Source organism: Arachis hypogaea, chromosome 19, assembly GCF_003086295.3.
Source record: "Arachis hypogaea cultivar Tifrunner chromosome 19, arahy.Tifrunner.gnm2.J5K5, whole genome shotgun sequence".
NCBI lineage: Eukaryota > Viridiplantae > Streptophyta > Magnoliopsida > Fabales > Fabaceae > Arachis > Arachis hypogaea.
Window position 1 is genome coordinate 154,941,299 of NC_092054.1, and position 22,175 is coordinate 154,963,473.

Here is a 22,175-nt window from a genome sequence, read left to right on the forward strand (position 1 = left end):
CATTTCTATATTTTACTAAATCTTTTAATCGAATTAGAGTTTTTATTAGGGCTGTCAAAATGGGCTAAACCCATCGGGCCAGCCCGTTTACTCATTTAAATGGGCGGGCTTTGCCTCTAAAATTAAGCCCGTCTAAATTTCGGGCTAAACGGGCTGAGCCCGATTAACCCGAAAAAAATGACGGGTTAAACGGGCTAGCCCGCGGGCTAAACGGGTGGGCCGTTTAAATTTTTTTTAAAAAAAGTAACACTTTTAGCTAATAGTTCTTTCGATCCGACCCGAAATCCGACCCATCAACTAAAAAAAATATTATTTTTAATGGTTTTTGACCTAAAAGTAGTATTTTTTATCAAAAATATTTTTCAAAAATAAAATAAAATGATAAATGGACTGGCCCGTTTAACCCATCGGGCTTACCATAAACGGTCCGAGCTAGAAAATTCTAGTCCGCGAATAAAGCGGGTTTAAACGGGTTAGCCCGTTAACCAATGGACTTAACGGACCGAGCCTAAATGGGCCGGATTAGCCCGTTTGACAACCCTAATTTTTATAGGTGATACTTACACTACTCTACAATAAATGAATTAGTTGTTTTGGCTAAGAGTAACACCATGCTTGCTTGTTCTATAAACACAGTTAGTCCAAAGCAATCGGTATAATAAACACACCATGATTGAACCCACATTTCTCTTGTATTGTGCTTCCTTCGTCATCAGCCACCACCAGCACCCATCACCACGTTTCTGACTTTAATTTCATTCTAGCTGCCAATATATACAAAAAAAAAAGGAAATAAATATCACGAGTGGTTATTTGCCCAAACAAATATATATACTCCATTAATTATTACACTTAGACAAGTTAATTAAACTATAGTCTATATAATCGAAACAGATGTTGGGCCACAATCATATTCATAGGGTTCAAAGTTGCATGTGCAACCTTGGACCATGGCCTGGTTGGGAGACATAACAGTTCACTAACAACTGTTTTGATGTTGGGAAGTCCAAGATTCGGAAGACATTGTGGTACGCAAAGATATCACTTCATGCACAAAGAGTCATTACACACATGCATGATGCACAAATTAAATTATATCCACACTTCGTCCACTAAATATTGAAATGTCAAATTAATATATTAGTTTTGAAACTCTGTTATTTGATTTTATTTACTTTTAATATATTTTATAAACCATCTCTGCTACTTGTCTACAAAAAGTAGTTATTCATATAAAATACACGTTGAAATATAAAATATACATTAAAAATAAGTTAACAATAATTATCACTAGTTAAATTAAGACATAAGATTCATATCGTATTTAGTAGTAAAATAATATATGTTAATTACTAAATCAATTATTATATATTTGTGTATAAATACATATATTATTTAATTTATTTTTAATTTATATTTTAGTTTAATTACTCTATTGGTCCTTATAGTTTTGCAAAATTTTTAATTAGGTTCCTATACTTTTTTTTCCTTTTAATTGAGTCATTGCACCAATTATTTTTTTTAATTGAGTTCCTATACTTTTTTTCCTTTTATTTGAGTCCCTGCATCAATTTATTTTTTTTAGTTAAGTCCCTATACAATTAAACCAATTACTACCAAGAGGGACTTAATTGAAAAAAAAATTTGGTGCAGGGACCAACTAAAAAGAAAAAAAGTATAGAAATCTAATTGAAAATTTTGCGAAATTATAGGAACCAACAAAGTAATTAAACCTTATATTTTATATTCTAACATATATTTTACACGAATAATAGATATAATAACTAAATTTTTGTGTACACATTACACGATTGAAAAATTTCCACCGTTGCTTGATTGAGATCTATCAAAACCAATCTATGATTACAAAAAGCATGAATAATAATGAGAATTGGGGCGAGAGCGAGGGATATATATTTAAATGAAAATTTCTCTTAAAGTGGAAGGCAAGGCTTGGGTGCAATGACTACCAAGTACTTATTTATTCGTCAACTTTAGTGTAATATAGTTCTCATTCCTCTGAAATGATTTTCATGGCGCTACAATTATTCTCTGCCATGTTTTCCCTCTAAAAGCTTCATCACTTTATATAATAAGAGCTGCTGATGAGGGGACCCTCTCTGTTATATAACCTCATTCTCAGTTTGGCTAAATGTTGGTTTTTTTTCTGTACTAGTAAATATTATTATTTAAGGACCCATTATCACATGGATGAAATGTACAACCATTTTTTGTACTAGTAAACTAAACAACAAATATAGTTGCATCTATCTCTTGGCAATTATATATGATGATGAAGATAAGGGTAGTGAATCCCTGGGTTTGAGGTCCCATCTCCATGGCAAAGACACAAGATGTATATGATTCCATTCGAGTCAACTTTATTGGTTGATGGAGACCGTTGGATCAATACGGTGGTTGAAGCAATGACAGCAAACAATGTATTAGTGGGTATTATATATTATATTCTTGAAAATTAATATTATGTAATGGCCTTCAAACACTAAAGGATAATATAATATATCTAAACACGTGTTATATGATATGGTCAATGATATGTGTAACTTCACACATTTTTTTTTGTTAGTGTAGCAAATGTAATGTATTTCTTCTTATTTGTGTCAAATCTACACAAAAAAGCTGAAATTGGTGAGTATCATGAAACTTTTAACATTCATCATGCATTGTTACAAAAAATTAATTAAAATAACATTGATAAATGTGAGAGTTTTATGAAACCGCCGTAATTTTTACTAATTTTGGCGGTTTTAGCTCTTGTATGAATGAAGGAAGACATTCAGGGCATCCTTGTTTTCATATTTTGTTTAGTTAGGCAGTTAGGTTTGGTCTGATAGATGTACCATTTATTGAGCATAAGTGGAAGAAAAATGGTATGTGTAGAGAATTAGAGATACTATATAGCCTATACCCTACTATATGCTTCAACAAGTGGGGATGAGTTCTATTTTAGTAGTTTCCAACAAACATTCTTGTAAAACTCTTAATTCATAAAAAGTGCATTGACAAAAGTATATTCTATATAACTTAAATCTAAAAAGAAAGATATTAGTATATAGTATGGAGAAATTTTAAATGTTTTTAAAACACTAATATTCCAATGATTTTAGCCATTGATCTTAAGTATAAAAAATATATATTGAAATCAATATTTAAAATTATTGAAATATCATTATTCCAAGAACATTTGAAATTTTTTTCTATGGTATATGTTGTGATAAGAATGAGTATGTGGATGCTATTTATTATGGGCGGCTCATGTTCTCAAGGATAAATGCATTAAAGAAATTTAAAAATGTAAATCTTCCTTCGCCTATAAATAGAGAAGCAACTGAGGAAGAATTATACATATCAATAAACAATTCTCTCTCTCTTTATATTGCAATACTTCTTTCTCTTTTTATATTTCTTTATATTTGTTACCTTTTCTTTTATTTATTTAGTTATTTTATAACAGTATATACTTTTAATGATGGAGAAATGTTGTGTGTTGTAATATAGGCATAGCATTATTGTTGTTGTAATTCTTTGTTGACCATTCAAATGGGTCAACCAGCACCATTTACTGTGAAGGAAGCACAAAATCTAAGGTGAGAAAATGGGTATGAATTGATGTTTGGGATTTGAAATTTCAGGCATGGAATAAGTAGTAACATTGCGCCTGTTGATTGTGAAAGTGTGTTATCTGCCATTGGAGCCTCTATTATTTAATATTTATTTATTTCACAAGGAGGTTATTTATTTATTGTAGCTGATGGGGACAGACAGATATATGAGGTAAAAAAAAACAGAGCAAAAGTTTCCATTTCCAATAATAAATAGTTTGAGAGAGGACAAGTATGCGTGATGCAACCGTTCCCTTCTTTAAAGACTTCACATGAATTCACCCATCCCTCTTTCCCTTCCCTTCATTCTACTATTCTATAACACTATACTAATTTTTTTTTCCCTCTTAAATCTTAATCAACCATCAGTGTCCTTTTCAACCGTTTTAGTAATATCATAACATAATAAATGAAATGTATTTATTTCTAAATACTAACAGGTTTATACAATTTCCCCTGGTGTCTCCAACATAGGACCATGTCCCTAAAAACAGTACTCTAATTACTATATACTATACAAATGTGACACATATAATTAATCAAAATTAAAAATAATTAAATAGGAGGGGAGGGTATGAAGCAGACAGTGCTGAAAAAGTGGTGTTCCAATTGAGTTGTTTGATGGTAGGAACATTTAATAACATTGAATTTTATTAAATTTTGACACATGAAATGCACCTACCAAAACCCCATTGCTATTGCCATATTCTCTTGCCTCCATAGCTTTAAATACAACCATTCTGAATTCATATTTATTACTCACCAACATTCACATATCATAATACCCTTAACCCCCTTTTTTTTTTCTTTCTTAACTTTCATTCAGAAACAAGAAAAAAAAAAGAGATCTAAATGAGAAAGAAAGCACTAATGAAACTGCCACTATCTCTATTCAAAACCAAAGAGGAACCGCCACAAAGAAGAAAGCATCATCATCATCATAATGTTCTTCCATGGCAGAACTTGTTTCCATCTTGCGGCGGAAACTACCCGAACACACTCTCTTTTCGCGGCGGAGACGGCGGGGATTTCTTCAAGACGGTGAACTCTGTGTTCTTGGATCCTGCAGCTACAACCATTGAAGCAAGCATGACGGAGACACCATCAGCAGAATCATGGTTTTCATCGGAGTCGGCAAGCGCGGTGAGCTTGTCGACGGAGTCAGAGGAGTACGACGGCGAGTCTCTGGAGATGGTGGTGCGCGGCGTGAAGAGATCGGAGAGGCTGTTGTTCGAGGCAGGGGAGACAAAAACAAGCTCCATTTTGGAGATGGCGAAAGCAAGTAGTAGCTTGCCGTTCAAGGAAAGTGTGGTTGTGGCTATGGAGTCTGAAGATCCGTACAGTGATTTCAGGAGGTCAATGGAGGAGATGGTTGAGTGTCATGGAGTGAAGGATGATTGGGAGGGTTTGGAAGAGCTTCTTTGTTGGTATCTCAAGGTTAATGGTAAGAACAACCATGGATTCATTGTTGCTGCTTTTGTGGATTTGATTATCACCATTGCTGCTTCTGCTTCTGCTTCTGTTGCTGCAGCAGCTTCTTCTAATAACAACTCAACTTCTTCTTCTTCTTCCTGTTCTTCTTCTTCTTCATCTTCTGATTCTACAACTACTACTACTTATTCTTCTGCTGTTTCTTCTTTTCCTTCTTCTCCCTTGTGTTTATCTCAGGGACACAATGACATTGTTCATCATAAACACCATCATAATGATACTGCTACTACTAGTTAGTTAGTTAGTTGTAATAATAATAATAATCTAAGTGTAGTTTAGTTTAGTTTCATTTTATTTCATTCTCAACCTCGTGTGTATATATGTAGTGCAGGTTAATTACAAAGAAATTTAGTGAGAATTAAATTTTTCAGAATCTTTTTTCCTTTTCATTTTTGAGGAAAAAAATTAAGTAGAAATATAAGTTTAGGCGAAAATTCACGCGAAGTTCTTCAGATGAAATTGATAGTTAAAAACTGTTAAATCACAAATCAGTCAAACCCGTCATATAAGTAAAATATGGAGTATTAATATTATTTTAAAACTTGTCTTAATCCACACACTTTAGTGTCGCTCAATCGATGTGAAGATATTAAATGTAAGATCATTGTTAAGAGTAATTAATAATGAGATTATTCAAATGTGGTTTTTAAACCTATTTATCTCAATTCTATTGTAAAAGCAAAATGCATTCCATAATCATAGATTCAAAATGTGATAGCAGTCGGTTCAACTGTTCAAGAACATCTCTCTCTTTCTTTTCTTTTCTTTTTTTCCCCTTAAGAAAAGGTTGCTATAGCAAAGGGTGTTAATTCAACACCCTTATTGCTATGGGTACATTAATTTGCATAACAATTTCAATGTTTTAGAGTACTGTTAAAAACAATTTATTTTCATGTAAACTAAGTTTTGTTTTTCCTTCTTTGTAATATTGAACTAAATATTTTGATTTGATGCTACTAGTATGTTAGTATGTCCAGTGGACGGAAGCTTCTTCAGTGTTTCCTGGGTATGAGAAGGTACGATGGAGATTGGTCAGGATAATGGGCCCATCAGGCCTGTGGGGTTTCAAAATGGTCCATCTCATCATCTCAGAATTGGGTAAGTTTGTTCGAGATATAAGCCCATTTCCCAACTTGGATGGCTCAGCCTGTTGATTTGTTTTCTTGGGCCATACTTAAAATCATGGATCTCGGCCCCATGTTTGTTCTGATATATCAGGCCAAATATTTGGGCTTCGAATATTTCCGTTAAATAACTAGCTTATTCCCAATTGGGCTTATACGTATGGTACTGCTGTTCTTCATTATTAATCAAAGAAAAAAGAATGTCCAAAAAAAAAAAGGAAAAAGAAATCCCACAACCAAAAACTCAAACAAGTCCAAAAAAAAAAAAAACATCATAATTACACTTTAATTAATAATAATTATGGTTTGTTGAATGGTCAACTCACTTGTTCGCTTAAACAAGTGTCGAAGTTCGAATTATGCCTTGTGCATATAGCAATCCATTGGCTTGGCCAGTGGCAAACCCTTAAATAAAATTTAAATTTGCGATGAATTAATTACTGACCTGTTGAACTAAGAGATACCGACAACCAATAGATTAATTTGAATTATGTATCTAGAAATAATGAGGTTCGGTGCATTTATATTTTGGAATTAAAAGGGTTATTCTCCACAAATCACAAGTTGAAACTATTTTAAATATGTGTCACTATGTGTCACTTTCAAACATAAACAGCCAAAGATCATATATTATTTATTTATAAAAAAAAAATATTCTATTGCCAATACATTACATCACTCTACTTTTTTCCTTATTACTCTTGTATTTTTATAGAGATGTTGCTTACTATTAATTGCATTTTTTCGTTACTAAAAGTATAACTCGATTGAATAAGAACTAATGTGCGTTTTGTAACCAACTTTGTTGTAAGCATCTATTTAATTTTTAGGTAATTCTTCGTTTGTTAGTTTGAATTATGATGGAGGGATCAAAACTCATTACCAAAATTGAAGCCATGATTGAATTGTACTGCGAAAGTACTTTTAATTTTAGGAATGAAGTGATTGATTATTACTACTTAAGAGTTTCATTTGGATTCTTCAAAGCTGTAGTGGCATTTGCTTTAGTTGTTGTATAGAGTAGAGTAGAATAGACTAACGCATTTGGTTTCCGAAAACACATGGCTTCTTCTATAAAGTTAGAGATACGAATCGAACCACATTGTATATAAAGTCACAAACACATGGACATGGCAATTGCCCAAGACGCATTTCTAAACATATTATGATGCTCATATGGTAATTTTAAATTTTTAATGGCGCTACAAGTGGCTGATTTTTTTAGTTATTGACGTTTAAAATGTGTTATATTTAATTATGGAAAAATAGTGTATTTTTTATGGATATGGAGATAATTTTTTTTTAAATTGAAATTCACAAATCGGAGATTCAGTTTTATTTTTGGAAACAAAACTTAGGGTTAGATTTGGGGTAATAGAGAAATTTGAGCCTTAGATTTGTGTGGACTGAAATTTTTTTTTAAGTAATAAGCAAATCGGTGGGTCAATTTTGTGGAAAAAAAATTATAAACCACAAATCTGACCCTCAGATTTGTAGTATAAAAAAAAAATTAAAATTCACAAAACTGTGCCTCAGATTTGTGATCATCCATACAAAAAAAATACACAAACTCTCCACATTATTTAAAAACACTACCACAATCTCAATAATAAAAATAAAAAGTTCGCTACACGTAGGCTCAATTTTTTGTATATTATAAACTAATGTGTGTTATTCAATGATATTTGATTGGTATTGTATATTACTCTGCTATAGGCCTGCTTCAACTTTTTGAAAGAAACAAAACGTCTTTAATGTTTTATGGGAGAGTGACTTTTTTTTTTAATAAACAAAGCAAAACGGGAGCAACGGATTGCACAAATTTTTTCTTTTTTTTTTTTTATATTTTGCATGAAGAAAACGTCAACAATGAATTGTAAGAATTTTTTTTATTATAGGCAAATTGTCGGTGACGTTTTGCTTGAAGATATATTTTAAATTATTTTCCGGTCAAAACGTCGTTGATGTATTGCTTAAAAAGTAAAAATGTTAGTGACGTTCTCTGAAAACGTAAGCGATGTTTTGTGTTGGGGAATAAAAAAAATATAAAAATAACTATAAAAGAAGTTTTGGATTGTGTTAAAACGTAAAAATAGAGTATGAGACTAAAGTTTAAGTGAAGTAATGAGAGCTTTGTTCTACAAAATGTTCTTAGTTTGAGAGAATGAACAAAATTCGTGAGTGAGTGAGTGTGATGAGTGTATAAAATAGAGGGCTATATTAGTTTAAAAATATATTACAATGGTCAGATTTTATCTCACACACATGAAGGTGTGAGTTTTTTATGTGAGAATTCATGTGTTATTGTTGTTCCTTTTTCAATAACATATGAAGGACTTAAGAGTATACTTTCTCAAAGTGTAGATCATCAAGTGCAAAAAAGAGTTATAAATATTCTGTATAGGCAGTCTGTGCTAGTATTTGGTAGTTTCGGTCAATTTCAAATAATGCATGTGACTGATGAAGCTAGTATGCAAAGAATGTTTTTTACCTATCATCAAACTAGAGCACATGCTTCACTTATCGAGTTGTATGTTGAGTTCGAAGAAATCGATGATGTTGACTTTTCAGAACCCAACATAGACTGGGTGGGTTATAATACTGAAAGCAATGAAGAGTTTGAAGGTAATTATGAAGTTGTTGGTCCAACTGAAGATGTAGAGGAAGATGAGATAATGGTTGAAAGAGATGTGGCTGATGTTGCAAATGCACTAACCGGACAACATCCATATGGAGGGCCATCTTTTATGCATGCTTTGAATCTTGATGCCATGCATGCACCATAATTTTCTGAAGTCAATACAGGTAATTTTGTTGTTGTTGTTGTTATTCACTTTTTTAATATTAGTAATATTATTATTTGTTTTGCTTTTATGTTAGTATTTTTTTTAAATTGTTATTAATATTTATTGTTGTCATTATTATTATTAATAATAGAATATTATTTAGATTTATTTTTGTTTTATTATTGGTGTAGCCTCAGCTGTTGTAGCTGCCGGTGAATTCGTCGTTGGAATGGAGTTTAACTCTAGAGAGGTTGTTATTGCATTAGTTAAAAAGTATATCATTCGAAGAGGAGTTGATTACAAGGTATATGAATCAGAACCAACAACATTCTATGCGAAATGCGTACAGTACGGAACAAGTTGTGATTGGCTTATCAGAGTTAGTCTTATGAAAAGACAGTATTGTTGGGTGATAAGGAGGTACAATAGTAGTCACACGTGCACCAGAAGTACTATATCTCAAGATCATGCTAAACTAGACTCTGATATAATTGCAGAAGCGATAAAACCATTAGTTGAAGCTGACCCATCCATAAAGGTGAAGTCTGTCATTGCTAAAGTGCAGTCGAAGTTCAATTACACGATAAGTTATCGCAAAGCATTGTTGGTCAAGCAAAAGGTAATGAAAAAAATATTTGATGGGTGAGAATCTTCATATGAAGTTTTGCCCACATGATTTGAAGCAATGGTTTCAAAAGAATACATTAATAATAATAATAATCAATTATTAATACATAAATAATTTTGTTTTTCAAAACGGCTATTTTAAATTTTAAATAACACTAACCTAACCTAACGCTAACAGTAACTAAGTCACTAACAATAATTAATTTACTAAAACTATCTAACCCTAACACTAACTAACACAGTAACACCTATACTAATGCCGGTACTACTACTAATAATTAATTAACTTACTATTAATTAATAGTAAAATAACCTAAAAAAATTACGAAACCTTAGTCTATCTTTTAAAAATTTTTGTTCATACTTTCGGTTCAAAAAAAAAAATCACTAAAGCATATAAGTATTTACTTAAATGGCTTTGGTTTAGTTGCGGTGACTGATAAATATGGGTACTGCCGTTTTGTTTTTGTGGATTTCTTTATTTTTGGTGGGGTAAGATTGATAATGATGAAAGAGAGCCGTTTTGTGGTGGAACTGAGAAGAGAAGATGAAGAAATAGAAAAGAAAAGAAGCTACTAGAGTTAAAAATCTTCACGCTGTAACAAGGGAGAACTTCTCATCCACGTGTTAATCATGCACACAAAACGTCACTGACATTTTGTGTTTTGCTGAAGAAGAAACTGACGTGGGTGAGATAACGGCAGTGACGTTTTCCTATTGCAGTCAGTGATCCCCACAACGGCGTTATACACATTTTTTTGGACATTTTAGTGGATTATACCAACCTAGGTTTAATATTAAAAATAAAAAACTCCTATAGGTAAATATATTATATCATATATATAAACTCCAATTTTATAATTTGTAAAATAAAAGGATTTTTTTTTCTTTTTAGGGCTAATAGGGTGAATCCACAGTTTTGTGTTTGCGTGCATTTTTTTTTTGTCTATCAAATTATTGGATTTGAATCCTCTAAATTTTGAATTTCATTTTAGAAATAAATATGATCTCTCACCATTTATTTCATAGGTGGGAACTAAGAAAAAATATAAGAGAAAAACCATTCAAGAATGAGAGATCACACTTTAACCTCTAAAATAAAAATTCAAAATTTAAAAGATCTAAATTTCAAATTATTATACTATAAAGTTTCTGAAAATATATAAGAGACAATCTTAAGGTCAATAAATTTTATTATTTTTTAATCAATATTTTAAGTCATTAATAAAATTTATTTAGTTAAATAATTTAATAACATATTTTTAGTCTATATTTTTAAATATTATTGATTAATTATTGATCTTTTAATATTTCTCAATACATAAAAAAAGCATATGAATCAAATTTAAATTAAAATTTTCGAGAATAAAATATAAATAGAAAGTCTTGATAAAAAAAATCTAATAAGCATAATTACCGAAAATATGATTCTCATATTGACTCTTATTATTCACAATTTATTTTGTATGATAGTTATTTATTTGTACCTATGCAATCATTTTGTAATTTTTTTTAACTCGGTCTATTTCTTATCCCACATTATGATTAAAAAAAAAAAACTTTTCACCATCCATTAGACCATTATTACTATTTATGTCATTTCATAGATTATGTATTGTATAGATAGATATAGATAGAAGACAAAGAAAGAATATTTTATTTTATTAAATAATTAAGGTTGACGTCACTCACTACCACTACATCTATGCTTAATTCTCCGATAAACAAAGGTAAATATTTTTCATATCTCGCATCTCTGTTTTTTGGAAAGAGATAGCTTTTCAATAAATTACAAATCAATCCCCCAAACATACTCTTTTTTTTTTCGATCCTTTGTCTATGGTTGCTCCTTTTCTTGACCGTCAAAGAAAAGAAACCAATTAAGGAAGGAAAATGAAAATCCTTGTGAGGAAGGGAGTTTGCATTATATTTTGAGTTCACTCTTTGCATCAAGAAATTAACTTGTCAAAATTGCAAGCTTGTGCATTCGTATCTAACCCAAATTCGTCTTAATCTTTTTTCACACCTATTCAAAGTGATGAATAAAAAAACAGGTAAAGTTTTTATCTTTTTTAGTCCTTTTTTTTTCTCTTTGAAAAGGCAAGGTGGGGGAGTACTGAGAATAAAGAACCTACAAAAGTTTCGCAAGGAATCTTAATCCACACATGATTTGCAAAAAAATAGAGACAAGGAGAAAAGTTAATTAGCAATAATAAAAAAGAAGCAGCTAATTTTGATGAAGAAGAAAGAAATAAAGAAGAGTTGGCTTCACTTGAGCAATTTGGATAAGTGTCTATAAATGTTTTTCCTTCTCAGCAGATTTCCTCTTAGATTTGATTTGATGAGAGATTATATGTAATAGCCGCAATGTGGCAGGAAATACTAGCAAGCAAGCAAGGCAAGGAATGTAAGTAGCTGAGAGACTCTGCAAGGGAGAAAGAATTAGCAAAACCCAAAGGAAACAAGAAGCTCTACCACTCCATTATTTTTTCTTCCATTCAAATAAACACACAAAAAATAAAAAACAAAACCCCTGTCCCCTGTTACTAAAGTAACTTAATTTTTTCAGTTTAGAATTAGAATAATTACTATTACTGTGTTTGTGTTTGAGATAGAGAGAGAGAAAGAAACCATTATTATAATAATAATTATTAGAATGTTGTGGTTTAGTATTAGAATTAGTAATATAAAAAGGCATTCACAAAATCCTAAGCAGTAGTTGGTAGTGCATTGAAGGGGAAGATATCTGAAGAAAGGGAAGCACTTTACAGAAGGAACAAAAAAGACAGAGAGAGAGAGAGAGAGAGAGAGAGAGAGAGATAAACCCCAAAACCCCATTGCCTTCTCCTCTCTGCTGTGATTTCAAAGGATGATTCTTCATATCAGCTCCATTCTGTTAATGTGGCTTCTGCTAAGTTCATTCTCTCCTCCAATCAAAGCTACCTTCAACCTCACCTTGCCCCACCAACACCCTTACCCTGAAGCTGTGGTTCATCAAGTTCAAAGGTAAGCCCTTTCTCAATTCAACCCCAACACATAAACATTGCCATTGTTATGCTAAACCAAAGCCCCATTTATAAAAACTTCATCTTTAGCTGCTTTCTCGAAATCCCAACACTAAAAGATTCAACTTTATAACATCTGGTGCATGGAATTCAATCCTCGCATTTTGCAGGAAAATCAATGCTTCACTTTCAAGAAGGGAGGTTCTCTCGAAAGACCAATCCTCCGCCTGTCTCACCGGAAACCCCGTCGACGACTGTTGGCGGTGCGACCCAAACTGGTCAGCAAACCGGCAGAAGCTCGCCGACTGTGGCATCGGCTTTGGACGCGACGCAATGGGCGGAAAAGGCGGCCAGATCTACGTAGTAACCGACTCCTCCGACAGAGACCCGGCGAACCCCGTTCCCGGAACCCTCCGTCACGCGGTGATCCAAGACGTGCCACTCTGGATCGTTTTCTCCGGCGACATGACCATAGTCCAAAAACACGAACTAATCTTCAACAGCTACAAGACGGTGGACGGTCGCGGCGCCAACGTGCACGTCACCGGCCACGGCTGCATCACGCTCCAATACATCTCGAACGTGATCATCCACAACATCCACGTCCACCATTGCAAGCCCTCCGGCAACACCAACATAAGAGCCTCTCCGACGCACGTGGGGTGGAGGGGAGTCTCCGATGGCGACGGAATCTCCATCTTCGGGTCACGCAAGATCTGGATCGACCATTGCTCTCTCTCGTACTGTACGGACGGATTAATCGATGCCATAATGGGGTCGACGGGGATCACAATTTCAAACAACCATTTCGCGCACCACGACGAGGTGATGCTGTTGGGGCATAACGACAAGTACTTGCCGGATAAAGGAATGCAGGTCACCATCGCTTTCAACCACTTCGGTGAAGGTTTGGTTCAGAGAATGCCACGGTGCAGATTGGGATATATTCATGTTGTTAACAATGATTTCACTCAGTGGGAGATGTATGCAATCGGAGGCAGCGCTAACCCCACCATTAACAGCCAGGGTAACCGTTACACTGCTCCCGCCGATCCTAACGCCAAGGAGGTACTGTTTCTTTAAAGTTTCAATTTTAGGGTTTTTTTTTTTTAATTGCTGTCCTTTCTCGGGAATGAGAAATTATTGATTCGAGTCTCACTGTGCGCACGCGCATGGGTGGCGCGTATAATCACGCGGCTCCATTAATGGTTCAGGTGACGAAGCGCGTGGACACGAATGAGGGGGAATGGAGCGATTGGAATTGGAGGACGGACGGGGACATAATGGTAAATGGAGCATTCTTTGTGCCATCTGGTGGTGGCATGAGTGCTCAGTATGCAGAGGCATCAAGCGTGCAACCCAAATCCGCCGTGCAAATCGACCATCTTACCATGTATTCCGGCGTGTTCGGTGATCCAAGGTACTCTCTCTGCCTCACTAACGGACATTAACTGTCCCTAGCTAGTAATAATGGAAAAAGGTCATTTTCGTCTTTTCAGTATCATCATTATCATTATTGTTGTCATAATTAACAGCTATATCGAATATTGTTATATATATATACACTCACTTTTGATGCTTCTTTCTATACAATACTACCTGGTTTTATGCTACAAAGTAGTGTGACATGGGTTAGGAGAACCAAGATCGGGATTACCAACATTAATTATAGTTAAAACACTAATTAGTAGAAAAATGGGAGGGGAAAAAGTAAGTATTTTTAGTAGCGAATGCACGTGATGATGATAGTAAAGGGTCATTGGACATTGGGAATCTATCTCTTCTATAGGGACTAGCTTATGGGCAGTGACCTTGGTTACAGTTCATTTGTCTTCATTCATTCAACCTTTTTTTATAGAAAGTTCTGATAAAGTTAAGGCATGCATGACCATCACTTTGTAAATCTTTTTTTCCCTTTTACATGATATTTTCACTTGGGTTGTTATTGAGCTCTTTAGTTATTAATTATACCCAACAAATCAAGTATATAGAAAGAGGGAAAAGGCCAAAAAGGACTGGAGTGTCTGGATCACAGCATGTGTGTATGAACAGGGTTGTAGTATAGCCGTATGGGTTGAAAACTGGGTTTCAGGGGTATTATGGGAAGATGGCTAAAAACTTATTCCTTTTTGTCTATCTGCTTTCCAGCAAGTAGAAGTGGGGCCTTGAATTGTATAATATATGTTCTTTATTTTTAGGCTCTTTTGGGGCCCATTTCTGATTAGACACTAACTAGTCATAAAATAAAAGTACCCAATGGCATGGCAATGGCAATGGCAATGTCACCTATTCTTAACCTTTTTCTTTATTGCTATTCAGTCCCTACACTTCTTAGTAAATGTAGTTTTGCATACTAAATTCACATTTTTCTTAGTGTTTATGAATTTCTATCTAGCCAATTAGCAAATGGGACCTATGTGCCAAGGAAATTGCTACATCTTTAAACAGAGAGATTACAATGACCCTTCATCTAAATTGGATTGTGAAGATTTATGGCTTTTGTTTTTTGCATGAACTATCAAACTTACAAGACTACCCTCATTGGCCATTACACTGACAAATCGTTGCTGCTTATTTAATGCTAACTACCTCTTAAGAATTATGTAAAGCCTGCAAAATTAGGAATTTGTTTCTTCCATTCTATACTTTATTGATTGATTGTTCAGTGACCTCCCGTTTTATCAAAATTTCAAACTACTCCCATAATTAATTTATTTCATGATTGACTTTGGTTTGCCTAAATTTGTTGAATCTAGTCATGCATGCTTCTTTCTATCTCACAAATGCACCTTATCTACTCTCCCTTTTTCATGAATGTGCTTTGTCTCATTATTCTCACACGGGTTACACTGCATATTAAAAAGGAACATCTTTTCCTACGTATGATCCACTCACTATTTTCCTTTTAATTAACCTTAATTTAAGGAGGCAGATATTAAGCATTGAAAATCTTCAAAAAGGTTAATAATATCACATCTCTTAGGTGTTCATGACTAGATTAATTAATTATATTCAAATTGGGATGTATTTGCCTTTATTAATTCTTTACTTCAAGTCGAAGCCAAAAACACACATTCACACAATATATGAAATATGATTGATGATTCCATGTAGTGAAGGGTCTAAACAAGATATGACCTAATAATACATAATATAGCAGCCTAGAGTCTAAACAAAACAAGATAATATATATTTGTCTGTGCCTTTTCTTCAAGTTGAAGCCAATGGCATATCTTCTATCTTTTATTTGCTGTTCTTTGATCACTGCTTTCATCATTATTGGTTATATTTTCTTTGTCTATCAATTCAGAGTTTCAAACCAAAAGAAATGTACTTTTCCTTCCTTCCTTTTTGAGTGCTTATGTTATGAGTAAATTATTGACACAGGGACAATGGGGACTTATTTCCCGGTTACACCGGAGGTGGGACCGTGACGAGCGCCACCAACAAGGGTGGAAGCAGTGGTGGGTCCAGCGGTGGCGATGGTGGGGACTTCTTCGGGATGATATTCGGCGGTGGTAGCAGCCAAGCAGCACCACCACCCTCATCAATTCTTGTATTTGTTTCAACATTTTTGTCCCTTTTAATTATTTTCATTTTGGACACTACCACCAACCATGCTATTTTATTATCATTATTATGATCATTATCAAAATACAATCAATTGGAGGTGGGAAAGGGATTCCTTTTATACAATCAAAAAGGATAGAAGGAAAAAAAAAATATATATAGATTATTGTTGCTACAAATTTCTCTTTATTTTTAAAATCAAGAATGTCATTTAGTTTGTGTTCACACAGCTCTTAGAAACACGATTAAAGTTGTATGTATAATTCCATTCCCAATTGTATAAATCCAAATCCTTCTAATTCAAATGCAATTGGTCATCGCTTGCATATCTTTTTTTTTTTTTTCTCTCTAATGATCATAAATATTTTAGAAACTTTGGCTGACCCTATACACTTAAATGTAATGTAACATAGATGAATGATGCAATATCAATAACCACCAAATAATTTTGTATATCCTAAGGTGATAAGGTCCACAGGAACCCATGAACTAAATGGTTGTCATTGTCTAGAACCAAAAGGGAACCTTGCCATGACTCTATTATTTGTATCAAGTCAATATTATTTTCATACCTAATAATTATCCACAATTAGTCATGAATAATAATATTAACGTAATTTGCGTCATTGTCAATTTGTCATGGCTGCCATCCATTGTCAACATTACTCTTTAATTCTTTAATATTATTATTATTATGAATAATAATGCACAATATGTTACAAGTAGTATTCTCAATAATTGTAATCATGCAGCTGATTTATTCTAACATATATATATATATATATACACATAATGGGGTCCTTAGCGCTAACCCTTTTTTATTCTACCTTAATATTTATCACTTAAAGCTGTACTCAAACCTGAAAAAAAGTGGTATGATGCATAGTTATGAAATCAGTGCAACAAATTTGAGTAGTTGCAAGGCAGTGTAATGAAATTCTCGTACCATTTGATTGGGTCTTTGGAGTTTGGAGGATCCACTTCAATCCCATGGGAAAATTTCTCTCAAATTGACCTATTCCCAAGTTGATCTGAAAACAGTGGAAGAGGAAAAGCAATGATAAAAGACAAGATAGGATATGAGTGGTTGAAGCGGCATTTTTTCTCATGGCATGTCAACTTCAGATCCCTCTCTTTATTTAATTTTAGTGTACTTTTTTTTCCTTTTTATTTCTTATCTATGTAATAATAATAATAATGGAATGCTTAACATGGCTTGTCTCCATATAACAAAGACTTTGTCAAAAACCGTCCAATTGGAGAAAATCTTCTTTCTATATATTCATGTGTCTCGGATAAAACATCTTAATTCGAACTAACTCTTTTTCTTTCTTTTTTTTTTCCCTCAAAATAATTAAAAAGAATTGTTCTCATGATTTTATAATAATAGGGTAGGGTTAGAGATACTATTATTGATAATGAAGTAGCTATTCTACGCTTCGAATTCCACATATATATAGTTGTTTGGATCATAGTATGCAACCAAGGATTGGTCCAGTCACCTTTTAGAAAGAAATGTTTCTATTACTCATATGACAATTTCTCAATTTTGTTACTATATATGATAAAGTGTGACCATAATTTTGAGTTATTATGTCAATGAGGTGATAAGTTTCTCATTAAATATACACAAAATATGATCCTATTCCGTCATCAAAATAAGTAGCTGGACATATAATAAAATATTTGTAAGGGAAATTTAAATAATAATAATAATAAAAAAAAAAACATATAAAGAAATAGTAGAAACTTTGGGGGAGGAAGAGACAAATAGACGGTGTAGGGGAAGAGACAAACAGACGCTTACACCTAACGATGTCAAATTTGATAAAATATTCTTCAAATTGTTTCGGGAAAAAGTGTGTAAACTTTGGGTTTGAGGAATGAGTTTAGTTGTAAATAATTTTGATTGTATTATTGAATTTTATATACACAAATTCATCGACATATATGTAGTTATGTACAACAAAATAAAAAATGCTTGTGTTCATTCACGAGTTAAGTTGATTATGATACAGTGCCTAACATGTAGGGTTGAGCTTTAATTTCACACACTTTTTGATAGTATTAGTGTGGCTTTTTCAACAAGCCTTGAATGAAGAAAAGCTGTTAAAAGTTATGTAAACGGATGGATAAAAAAAAAAAAAAAGAGCAAAGAATTGAGCATAGCATAACCCAACAAGAACAAAAGTTTACCCCACTTCTTTTGTTTAGCTCTTTACCTTAAAGAAGACAAACTTTATGTTTCTGAATTCTGATAAAAGGATTCCTTCTGCAGCATTGATGAAAAACATTTACCAGTGTTAGTAATGGTTGTGGGACCCAACATAACTTTTGCAAATCTAATACTATTGTTTCATCAGATGACACATTTTGTCTTTGGTATTGATTCTCATTATAATGCTCTTGATGGTTGGGGTTGGACAGAATCTGCTTACATAATGGGTGTTCTGTTTCTTAAGTTCAGGGCATTGTAAAACAAATTTCATAGACTAAGAACCATTTCTAAAACTAAAACAACACAATTGATTGTACAAGTGTGTAAAAGAGCAATGAAAGATGATAGGTTTGTATTTACAATTAAGACTTCGATAAAGGATTATAATGAATGAAGCAAAGAGCAAAGAGGAACGCATTCAAAGGAAAACCGTGTGACCCTTGTTCAGTAAGGAACAGGGCTCGCAAGCTTGTTAATTTGCACATCTTGTTCACCACCCCTTTTTGTAATTAAAAATAAAATTAGAAGTTCTTCCACTCTAACCTCCAACCTCCAACTATGCAACGGTTTTCGGCACAACAACGTGTTAAAAAGAAGAGTTGCAGCACCAATACATGAATTAACCAATCACGGCTTGCGCAGCCACTGCTTCCAGTTGCTTCCATGTTAACTCCCGCTTCTCCTCCTGTTCTCTTGCCCCGGCTTCCTTCTCCAAGTACCGCCTTTGACATTCTTCAAAGAGTTCGGTGTCCATCTCCATAAACATTTTCCTCACGTTCACTGTTAGTCCATGCACTGCTTGGTTCCAGTGACTTTGCATGTTCCTTTCCAATGCCTCAAAGATTATTGGTAATATCACACTTCGATTCTGAGCTACTAAACTTATAATGTGTTCATTGTTCCACAAGTAAAGTGCTCTTTCAGCAATCTGCCAAGTATACAACAACAATTTTCAGAGACATGTCTAATCACTCAAATAGCATTGTATTTTCTCTGCTACAGTCAAATACTGGAATTTTTCATTAGTTAACCAGGGATGATATTATAATAACTAAGAAATAACACTGTAATGCATAACTAATAAAAATAAAAAACAAGGCCCTAAACTAACGATTGTTGTTAATCACAGCCAGGCCCATTCATTGAAAGAAAAAATTGTAACCAACTAAGGCCAAACTAAGGCATCATATAGCTTACTATTTCCCCATTGGGAAAAACAAATGCAAAATTATCCATATTGCAGATCACATGAGACACTCAAATGTAATGGATAATTCATAGATTCAAGTAATAAGAGATTTAACAGCAGGTCAACAAAAACTCTTCAGACATACTGAATATAACATTACCAACAAAAATGTTCAACCTAGTCCAAAAGTCAATAATAATATAACCCAAAGAGAAACTAATAAACAAAAGGAAAATCTGAGTCAATGCGTGTACTATTTCTTGATCTCTCTCATGGAATGATATCGACCATAAGCTAGTGTATATGTGCCCCTATTTGAGGTTTGAAAATATAAAGATCACACATTTAGAGAGATAATACAGTTTCATCAGTTTATACACTTTAGTGTGACTCAATTGGGTTGGAAGTTGGAACAGATCAACAGAACCAAAAACACTATCTTTCCAAGCTTATGTGAAACCTCTCCCTCTTTCCATTCTAGATACCAATCATACCATAGGCTACCCTCAACTCCTTCTGGCATCAACCATTCTTTTATGCCATAAACCAGTGACTATTATTGCGTATCAACTTATTCATTTGCTAGGATTGTTTATGTAAGTTAACAAAAATCCAACAAAAGTTACATAAAAATATGATAGCAGGCAATAATCCAACATCCAAATAGTTCTCAGCTAAATAGAATATCCTATCCACAAATGCAGAATACAAATGTATGTATGCAATGAGAACATCAACATTATCCTATTTCATAGAAGGTGCATCATATACCATAAAAATAAGTTGTAAGATGCTAACAGACCTGAAAGTGAGGACTATTGAGGCATTGCCCAAGCTTCCTGGAAAGAGAGATCATGCATTTTTGAAACTCAGCAGGTTGAGTTGACTCCAACACCTCTTCTAACTCTCCAAGAAAAAGAACTTCTTTCTGACAATTCGTTACCGGCCAGTACTTCAACATCCCCTTGATGACAGGTTCTGCCAACCTGTTATCTTTCTCAACAAACTGAACAATGCAATAAGCCAATTGGTTATGATATGTGTGCACCGATTTTGGCTTGTGAAGCGGTAAAAGGGCTCGAATTAGGAACAGTTTATGCTCTTCTTTCATAGGCAATGCAAAGCCATTAATGATACTTCCCAGAATCTCAAGAAGCTCAGCTATACCATTATGCCTCTGTGTTTCAAATATGAATCTATAGAACACATTGTTGATGGCTTTTCTTATGAAGGGCCTATGAACCATGAATTTTCCATATATGCGGTGAAGAATGGTTTTCAAATACTCGCGCTCACGCATGTCCTCGGAATCAAACAAGTCAAGCAACTTCAAAACAAAGATATGATCGATATAGCGCTTAGCATTCTTTATATCAGTCTCAGGTGACACAATGTACCTCAACAGAATCTCATACACAAGTTGAAGATGCGGCCAAGAAGGCTCCAAAAACGTGTCATCTTCTTCGGGATCACCGGTTTCAGTCGCCGTGTTTTCATGAGACGCCGGAGGCAAGCATCGGAAGATGTTCGCGGAAATCATCTTAACCAAATCATCTTGATTTTCGGTGAATTTGAAGGAGCCAGATTGGACGATATCAACAAGCTCATAGAGTGTTTGGCGCTTGATTCCAATAGCGGTTGCGTTCTTCGATGAGTCAGAGAAATCACACAAGATGCAACAAAGCTGAATTTTTCGGAGGAACAAGCTAGGGCGTTCGGAAGAAGGAACTTCCCGAAGTGGCGGAAGATGCTCGATTACGAGAGGACCGGGAAGAGGAACGGGGGTAGGAGAGGGGATAGGGTCGGAATTGGCGGCGGCCGGGGTGGCGGTGGCGGTGGCGGTTCGAGAGGCATGTTTCATAACAACTTCGTAGAATTGTTGTCCATTGGAGGAATTTTCATGGTGTCCCGATTTGGCAGATTTTTTGTGGGCGTGGGCGTGGGCGCGCTTGATGATCTTATTGAACATTATTCAGACAAGTTTCAGAAGGATTCAAAATCAGAACGAATTTGAGAGGGTTGCGTTGATGGGAGAAGGGAGAGAAAGGGGGGTGAGGGTGAAATGGAGTCGCATCGAATACCAAAGATTGGAAATTTGGATTGATGGCTAGCTGTTGCTGTTTGGAAGTTGGAACTTTGAAGCCCATGCCAGATGGATTATTGGGATTAAGGTTACTCTCTCTGTTATCACCAATCCATCTTTTCTTTTTAATTATCCATTATAACTGAAATAATCACTTTACGCTATCTTTGTTTCACTATTTTAGATTATTATTTATTCCAATTCTTAGTTCATTAATTAAGAGACATTAGGAGTAAGAGAGAATACCAACATGTACCAAATTTGATACTAAAAGGCATTAATAATATCAAGAGAATAGATCCTTAATTTTTTAATTCGAAAATACGTAAATTCTTGATTAATTAAAAATATAAGAACGTTTTTTATCTTTTAAAATATGAAACATTTAAAATTTTTCATCTAAAATATATAAGAACAAATTAATTGCTAAAAAGACTTAAAAATTTTGCGTTTTAAAAA

The 22,175-nt window shown here is 33.9% G+C and overlaps 3 protein-coding genes across 3 annotated transcripts; 2 read left to right on the plus strand and 1 right to left on the minus strand.

Annotated features, from left to right (window-relative positions):
* The first annotated feature begins 3,368 nt into the window (after positions 1 to 3,368).
* On the plus strand, positions 3,369 to 5,487 carry LOC112780116 (transcription repressor OFP13). Its single transcript, XM_025824454.3, has one exon. The coding sequence runs from the start codon at positions 4,476 to 4,478 to the stop codon at positions 5,349 to 5,351; it is 876 nt and encodes a 291-aa protein (XP_025680239.1). The 5' UTR covers positions 3,369 to 4,475; the 3' UTR covers positions 5,352 to 5,487.
* Positions 5,488 to 11,383: 5,896 nt separating this feature from the next.
* LOC112776539 (probable pectate lyase 18) lies at positions 11,384 to 16,552 on the plus strand. The gene is made up of 4 exons (XM_025820739.3): positions 11,384 to 12,657; positions 12,827 to 13,724; positions 13,871 to 14,076; positions 16,044 to 16,552. Exons 1-4 carry the CDS (start codon positions 12,521 to 12,523, stop codon positions 16,297 to 16,299), a joined length of 1,497 nt encoding a protein of 498 aa, XP_025676524.1. The 5' UTR covers positions 11,384 to 12,520; the 3' UTR covers positions 16,300 to 16,552.
* A 2,045-nt stretch (positions 16,553 to 18,597) lies between these two features.
* On the minus strand, positions 18,598 to 21,879 carry LOC112776540 (serine/threonine protein phosphatase 2A 57 kDa regulatory subunit B' beta isoform). Its single transcript, XM_025820740.3, has 2 exons — positions 20,436 to 21,879; positions 18,598 to 19,372 (listed from the first exon to the last, which is right to left on the minus strand). Exons 1-2 carry the CDS (start codon positions 21,600 to 21,602, stop codon positions 19,064 to 19,066), a joined length of 1,476 nt encoding a protein of 491 aa, XP_025676525.1. The 5' UTR covers positions 21,603 to 21,879; the 3' UTR covers positions 18,598 to 19,063.
* Positions 21,880 to 22,175: the final 296 nt, after the last annotated feature.